Raw genomic sequence first — 8,435 nt, forward strand, 5'->3', positions numbered from 1 at the left:
GATATCCGCTTTCAAAAGTCTTTAGAATAGTTACAGTTACAAAATAAATGTGAGAGTTTCAGGTCCTCTCAGAAAATGTTGGTTCTTTTCAGAAACCAGGCGCGTAAATGTGACGTTGCCAATCTACGTCACTGCGCTTGGAGACAGCAGACTAGAAGAATGAGATGTACATTATCTGTATGTATGCATTACACATTGACATTTGTTTGAATGTTTTCTGGTATGAAAACAGAACGAGCCGATGAACTGAAATGCGTGATAGTCGCGTTTCTTGTGTGTTGAATCGCTGTGAGTGGCTTATGTCTTGTTTACAGCGCAAACAACTCTTTAACATTCGGCCTTATTAGGGTGAGTCAATAACATTTTTGAGAAAACAAACGTTCATTTGTATTGCATTTGCATATATATTTAATATTGGTTAGTTGTGTGTGTAAAAGGTTGTTTATTGTGTCGCTCTTCAGGAATGAGCAGCTAGCATGCTAACTAACTGGGATTACAGCTTTAAACCAGAAGATCTGGGTGTTAAGAGAATGCTTGTGTCATAACAACTTTTGAGGAGTTAATTATTCATTTGGCAAGCTGTTTTTAACGCTAGTGTACATCAGGCCTACATTTAGCTAAATGTACAGAATGTTGTCTTTTGTAAAATATCTGTATAATGCACAATATTTCAAAAAAAAATTTGAATGCACACTAACATGCTTATATATAGACAAGCATTAATATTGATGAAAATCTAAATATCAATTGCCATAGATAAATATTTACTGAGTAATACACTATTTTGTGGAGGGGCGTCAAAATGACAATTTCCACCTGCGATTTGGAGCCAAAGATGGGCAAATATGACTTTAGAAAGATGGCAGCATCATTATTTTTATTTGTATACATAGATAGGTAGGTTTATTAGTAAATCCCGTTGCAATCTTTGTTGGATTATATGAAACTCATTTTCTCATCACTGTAATTTGGCTTTAAATTTTAGGTGGAAATTCTCATTTTTAGCCCCCCTTAACTCCGTAAATATTCATCCATGGCATTTAATTTTTGGCTTTCATCACTATTTATGTTAGTCTTTCTTCAGAAAAAAATATGAACAAAAATTAAAAAGGTATGCTGGGGACCTCTGGTGGAGTTGACAGGGAATGACCCAATTAAATATTATTATGTATTTGTTTATTTATGTATTTTTGCCAGAACAAATAGAGTGATCAGGTGGGATGTTGCAATCCTTATAAAAGTTACCAACCCCTAAAGCCAGTTTTTAGTCCCATTTAGTGGTTGTCGAGTGTTTATTTTGGACCTTGCCTGCAGGTATTACAGATTATAAAAAGAGCTCACCACAGTTTCCACAGTTCAGAGAGCTAGTTCAGCCACAGTCGTGCTTTGAAGCCGCACCGCAAGCCACACATGCCCAGATGCATTGCCGTATGACTTTGCTTTTAAAGTATTTAATTATATTTTGTTCGTTTCACTTCTTTCAGAAGTCTGTAACATGCTCTCTGTTTTTCAGGACTGAACTGACATGGTCTGCTGATCGGTCCACCTCCTCTAGAATAATGCATCATCAATAAAAATGGGAGGCAGCGGGTCCAAAACTAAAGGAGTCTGGCCTTTTAGCAGCTCAGGAGCTGGAGGAGAACCTCCCGGTGAGGTCACTGAACAGTGTCTAGCGCGTCTGAGAGGCTTCAAGAATGCCACTCCATTTGTCTTCACAAGGAAAAGGTAAACATTGTGTTAAAAATGTGAGGAGGAAAACCTGTGATCATCCAGGTCAATAACCTGCGAGTTCTGAGGCCCTGTTTACTCCTGGTGTTTAGATGCGTTCTGGTCGATCGGATCACAAGTAGACGAGGGAGACTCATTCCCGGTTACACCTGGTGTTTTAATCCGTCTCTTTTGTCCACTTTCAAACACTTCTGTCCTGATTTCTTCGAGTGGAGGGTTTATGGGCGAGTGTTTTTTCAGATCTTTCCATCTAATGGACAAAACAAGCTTGTGCAATTTACATATGAACTCGACTGGAGTCGATGGAGAAACACACGGAGAGCATCAGCTTTAGTTTCTGCTCTGACAGACGCAACACCAGCCGAACGCTGTGAGTGTGTGTTAGAAATCAGGAATGGAGAGAAAACATTGTGATGGTACGTTTTTTTGTCTTCAAACCAAACTTGAGTCTTCAGCCGACAAAGTTTAAATCCCGTCTGGCTAGAGCTCTTCTCATAATGTTTCATGTTACGTCAGTAGGCGAAGAGAAGAGGGTTTTTTGTGGCTGTTCGAACACATTCGATCACATGAGCGTTTACACTACGAAACCAATCAGGTTGAATGTGTTTTTGACTGGAAGTGGTGGAAAGTGGACAAGCTCAAAACAGTTTTAGACCCGTTTACACCTGTATTTAGTAGGGCTACACGATATTGAAGAAAAGTGCGATATGCGATGACTCATTAAATAATGCGATATTCGATATGCGATACAATAATGCTTAAAGTGTGTAAAATGTAATTAAATTATCTATTATATAACCTACATACGTGTTTCACATTCTTTTTGTGACAAGAAAACATCCCTACAACTTCTGAAAGTGAACATCAGTGTTTTACTGTAGCATAAGAAGTGTTATTTTAACATCAGTGGGGTTCAGGGTTTCAGGAGGGCTTATATTAGGATTATTAAACAACAGAAACTGAATAATCAAATGTAAAAATAAAACACGTCTTAGTTTTCACTCTATGAATTAAATATTCATACTGATTCTTATTAAAGCTACAAAAGCTATTCAGCCGAGAGCAGTGAGGGATTTTCTCTTTGTCTTTTGTTCATGACCCCAGTTATTGCAAGCTGTTGCGATATATACATTTGCGATATTTCAATAATTTCGATATATTGTGCAGCCGTAGTGTTTAGCGTCGTCCACTTGTGATTCGATCGACCAAAACGCTTCTTAATATTATGTGTAAACAGGGCCTGAGAGCCATTTAGTGTAGTCTAGTCAGTTGTTGATGGTTTGAGCCATGTGAAGTCAATAACTGTCCTATTTCACCCCAAAATCAAGAGAAGAAAATAAGCTATGTTTTGTTTATAGAAATACACAATTATTATAATTAATAATGAATACAATTATTATAATTGTAACTCAACAAGTCTAAATGTCATCTTTCATAACCATTGAGAAAAGTGGTATTGACAAAAACCATGCATTTCATTAAAGTGCCCCTATTATGCTTTTTCGGGTAGAGGCTTTTATGCAGTGTGTAATATATCCTGTCTGTGAATGTAAAAAGTGCAGATAAATGGAGTTATTGTCTCCTAAGAGAAAGAAACGAGTCGTTAGTAATTCCAGTCTCACTTCCTTTACGAATCTACTTATGTTTATAACAAATTTGCATAATGCAAATGGTCTTCATTGGCTGTTTTCTGCACTGTGAAAGCAAATCAACGATGAATCGCTTCCAAAGGATGAAGACTCGTGCTGGAATTGATACAGAAAAACCGATGCCATTGTTCGTATCATTGTGTATCAAGCTCTGAGGAAGCCTCCCAAGCTGAAATTCAGATATGGGAATTGGTATTTGTTTGCGACATGCCGACCAATCACAACAGACTGGGCCATCTGACCAATCAGAGCAGAGTAGACCAATCACAACAGACTGGGCCATCTGACCAATCAAAGCAGAGTAGACCAATCACAACAGACTGGTCCATCTGACCAATCAGAGCAGAGTAGACCAATCACAACAGACTGGGCCATCTGACCAATCAGAGCAGAGTAGGCTTCCTTTATCAAACCGTTTCATACACTGAGAAAAGAGGTGATGCCGCATTGGATATTATGAGAAAATGTATGTGTTTTTGACCTTTTTCTGTAGTTTTGGCTAAAGTGTTCACAATTGTCATAATGCATCAATCCTAAATAAATAAATAAATATTTAAATTTAATAAATTAATACTTAAAATGTTGTGCAAAAAAAAAAAAAGAAATATATTTTTTTGTGTGTGAAATGTGACTCGGAAGTGTTTTAGAGATATTCTTTGTGATTGCAGTTCCTTGTATTTTGATGAAGATGGCGATCTGGCTCATGAGTTTTATGAGGAGACTGTGGTGACCAAGAATGGCAGAAAGAAAGCCAAGCTGAAAAGAATCCAGAAAAACCTCGTACCTCAGGTGAGCTGCACTGATCCGCCCGGATACATGGACATGTTCAGTGCAAATTCACAGGATCAACTCAAGAAATCAAGAGACACATTTATACAGAATAATTATAAATGATATAAACATTTATTTTAACAGGGTTCGTACAAAGTGCTTGAAGTACTTGAATTTGACTTTTTTGAAATTTAAGTCCTGGAAAACCCTTGAAAACAGACACATTTACGAAGAGGTACTTGAAAAGTGCTTTACTTATTTAAATACAATATATATGAAATAATTTTTTTCCACAAAAACACAAATACAATCTTTTCAAGCTAAGTTAAACACTCCGGCCCGTCTGATTAAACCCCCATCAGACCGCTTCTGGATATGAAATACGGCAACATTATAATATAAAATATTATTTATTGAGCAATAAATAGCCATTATAAACTTTGTATTTAATATATATTATTAAATGCGTTGTAAGTTGTATTTTGGATACCATATATCTGTAATTTGTTTAAAAAAAATCCTAAAGATATTGTTTTATAAGTGCGATCTCTTATTGTAGTCCTTGAAATCCCCAAAAGTAGTGCTTGAAAAGTCCTGGAATTTCTTTTTACAGTATTCTGTACGAACCCTGTTTTAAAGATCGTGAGAAGCAACTTATTTATATGACTTTAATTTACATTACATATGGCATTTACATCCCTCCCTGTTCTTGCTTGCACTATTCTAGACTAGCTTTGAACCTTTGTGTCTCTAGCTTATGTTATTGCCTCCTAAAGATGAATCACTTATTGAATATTGAAAATGTAAAATATATTTATATATTTTAGCCTCAAATTCTCAAAGTGTTTTTTTGTTTGTTCCAGGTCTTCCATTTAAACATCTAAGCATTTATTTATTTATTTATTTATTCTTGGTGTCTTATCTAAATATTTAGTTTACCTTACAAAAAAAAGAAAAAACATAATTTAATTTTAAAGCTCTTAATTTAGTATTAAAAGCATTTTTTTAAACCATATTTTTGCATTTCATGCTTCCAGGGAATCGTTAACTTGGATCACCCCCGAATCCACGTGGACTTCCCTGTCATCCTGTGTGAAATATAAGCAAACAGACTCTTCAGGAAGTGACACGGCTGTAGGAGCGCCACGATCCCCCTCGACTTCCTTCCACCGTTGCTGTTCCTCTGTAAGGACGCCCCGTGGCTCTCTGTTACGACAGGGAAGGGCGTTTGCCCTTCATCTGGCTTTGACCAAAAAGTTGAATCATATTTTCTGATTTGCATTCTGGTGTATAGACAGCGGGCGCACGTCGTCCTGTCTTCTGTGATGTACAGTAGGGAATGCATGTGCAATGAGAGTGTGTAAGTAAGGAACCTAAAGCTATGCAGGGATTGTACATAAATCATGTGTTTGTTAATGTCGACCAGTTGCAGTGCGTGTTTATCGTTTTATTGTATATTATTATTATTATATTTTGTTGTATCAAAGTCTGTCTCTGTTTGTTGGGCTGCAACCCACATCTGCACTTGTAATCATTTAATGTACAGTAAGTTATGAGTTGATATACTTGAATAAAATGTTTTAGCAGATTACATGGCAGTTCTTATTCATGCAACTCGATGTAAATGTTTATAATAAGATGAAATGCCAGGCGTCGTTGGCTTTACATCCATAATGTTATGCAATCTCTAAGTGAAACGAAATATTCAGTGAAGACGTCATGCTGAAAGGGAAAGTCCTTTCTAAATTGGAGACTGAGAATACATATTAAATGTTGACTTTACCATTAAGATTTACTTTTTTTTTTGCATCTATATTATAATTATTTTGAGTTAATCTGTATCCGCTAATATTGAATATTTAATTGTCGAATTTTTACATTTTTACATTTACATGACCTTTTCCATCATTCTAACAGTCACTTAGTTAATTAATTTGTTTGTTTTTAATTTAATTATATAATTTAACTTCTCTAAAAAATATTAAAAATGTTCATACTGTACATGTTGTGACCAGTGTTGTTTTAGCATAATTGATATACTATGATTTTTGTTAATATTTTGAATTAGAATAGATTTAAAATGTATATTTTACATTTTAATTTTAGTTAAAGTTTTAGCAATTCAGTTTTTCTTTTTTCTTTTTCTTTTTTTTAAATAAATATGTATAGATTTTTATTTATTTTTTTAAGTTTAGTTGATTTAGTTTTAGTTAAATTAATCTTAAATTTAGTTAATTGTTTTGTCAACTAGCTGGAGTTTATTTTTATATTTCATTTTATTTTGGATAATATTTATTTTATTTCAAGTAAAGAAAAAGTTTTTTTTTTTTTTATGGTTTTAGTTGTAGTTAACAATAATAATCCTGGTTGAAATTTTGTTTTTAGCATTTTGTTTTTTAATTTATGTGTAAAGAATTTTTAAATATTAATATTACATATTTATTAAAATTATTATTTATTATATAAGTTATTATTTATTCAGAGTTAGCATTCATTTATTTAATAGTGTAGAATTTAGTGGTTATCGGCCATAAGAAGAAAATAATTATCATTAATTTCTTGTAATAATGACTGGAATGTCACTTTTGGTGCAACACAAAGTTATCGTTACACAATAGAAAGAGATTTAAAAAATATTTTTCCAATAAATTATAATATCATCTTTTCCTGTTTATTTTGGCCACTTTTTCCTTGGGTTGTGAATTGTAACGGGCGTTGAGTTTATTTTGGCAGTGTTCAGTGTAGTTTGCCAGGCACTGGGGATTTGGGTGTGGTGAATGTGAAAGGTCAGAGGTTAAGCTGTTTGTAATGTTTCCTCCCTTCTTTGAAGTTCACCGGAGGGAGGCGTTCACTCCCGTTCGGCAGCTCGTGCTCTATCGACACACGATAGAAACATTATCAGAGCCGGCCAGGCCCCGCACAGGCACGTTCATTACAAACAGATGCCTGTCCCGATGTAAATGACTTCACTGGGAATGTTCGTCCCACCCATGTGAATGAAATACAGGAAGCTGCGACAGGATGCCATGTCTGCGCACAATCACTCACACACCGATAAGAGAGAACAAACTGCTGGAGGGTGTAAGAGTGAATGCGTGATGAGACATGTGAAGGTTACAGAGGCCCAAAGGGGTGTGTGTGTGTGTGTGTGTGTGTGTGTGTGTGTGTGTGTGTGTGTGTGTGTGTGTGTGTGTGTGTGTGTGAACATACTGTTAAACAGTCAGATCACACAAAAATTAACATTCTATCATCGACCACTCACCCTCATAATGCCTGGAATATGTAGCCTATATAGAGCTATTCCCCAGTGTTCGCTTGTTATATGAAGATCTATACCTTTTCAACCTCAAAAGTCTTTTATCATTGGCCTCTGATAAAGCTGCTGGTTGACCTTTGACCTGAAGGTTTGCTCTTATGGAGAGATAATACAGGGGAACTGCTGCCTCTGGGCTCTCCTGACGCTCAAGGATGTGAGTTTGCCATTTTTGGGAGACGGGCTTGATGGGTGTGTGTGCGTCCAGTTCCTCTCATATTGTTAAAGCTTCCTGGCGCTGCCTAGTTGGAAGAAACGGTGATGTAAAACCCCAAGAACGGGGAGGAAAGGAACAGGGCCGAGGAAGGAAGTGTCCCTCTCTCTTTCATGAGCGCACATGCACTGACAGAGGACACACATGAGTCAGCAGAACATCGGCGGAACAGGATCTCAGTAGGTCATTCTCTGAGAGGAACCACTTGAAAGAAGCCCAATGATGCTCTGATTTCATATCCATCATGTGAATCCTCAAACATATGCAAAGTTTCAGTGAATATACTGTTATTGCTCACACATGTTTAAAGACCAAACCTTGGCAAAAATAGGTCATCATTTATTCATATGGATACATCTTACAATTAATAAAATGTGATGGATGAGAATTTTTTTTTTTTTATATATATATTTTTTTATATTTGATTGTATTATTACATTAAAGGGACATTGTGTAGGAATTTCTCCCATCTAGTGGTGAAATTGTATTTTGCATTCAAACGAATAATGCTCTCCAGCGTCTCACTTTTTCAAACGCGCGTTGCATCTACGGTAGCCGTTATGTACCTAAAAGCTATGACAGAATGTCTTATAATAGCACTTCGAGTTTTTCTTCGGGTGAACATGTTTGTTATTTAAAACAAACTGAAACTTGAAACAACGAAAAAAAGAATGTTACAGTATGAACTACTGACTGTCAAAAACATTAACTATGGTAATTAGTAGTAATGCCTTCTTTACTCGTTATATTTTTTGAAGTA

The 8,435-nt window shown here is 35.7% G+C and overlaps 1 protein-coding gene across 2 annotated transcripts; it reads left to right on the forward strand.

Annotated features, from left to right (window-relative positions):
* Positions 1-89: 89 nt before the first annotated feature.
* tusc2a (tumor suppressor 2, mitochondrial calcium regulator a) lies at positions 90-5,739 on the forward strand. 2 transcript variants are annotated; one of them, XM_082136593.1, is made up of 4 exons: positions 90-177; positions 1,514-1,725; positions 4,046-4,166; positions 5,186-5,739. In XM_082136593.1, the coding sequence occupies exons 2-4, from the start codon at positions 1,577-1,579 to the stop codon at positions 5,249-5,251; spliced, it is 336 nt and encodes a 111-aa protein (XP_081992719.1). In that variant the 5' UTR covers positions 90-177; positions 1,514-1,576; the 3' UTR covers positions 5,252-5,739. The 2 variants fall into 2 exon arrangements, with proteins under 2 accessions (XP_081992719.1, XP_081992720.1); XM_082136594.1 differs by having other exon boundaries at positions 122-348.
* Positions 5,740-8,435: the final 2,696 nt, after the last annotated feature.

This window comes from Leuciscus leuciscus (assembly GCF_965113295.1).
Source record: "Leuciscus leuciscus genome assembly, chromosome: 14".
NCBI classification, from domain to species: domain Eukaryota; kingdom Metazoa; phylum Chordata; class Actinopteri; order Cypriniformes; family Leuciscidae; genus Leuciscus; species Leuciscus leuciscus.

Coding starts and splice junctions, on each gene's coding strand:
- tusc2a (XM_082136593.1), top strand. CDS start 1,577: ATGGGAGGCAGCGGGTCCAAAACTAAAGGAGTCTGGCCTTTTAGCAGC. Junction 1,726..4,045: donor TTTGTCTTCACAAGGAAAAG/GTAAACATTGTG, acceptor TTGTGATTGCAG/TTCCTTGTATTTTGATGAAG. Junction 4,167..5,185: donor AGAAAAACCTCGTACCTCAG/GTGAGCTGCACT, acceptor TCATGCTTCCAG/GGAATCGTTAACTTGGATCA.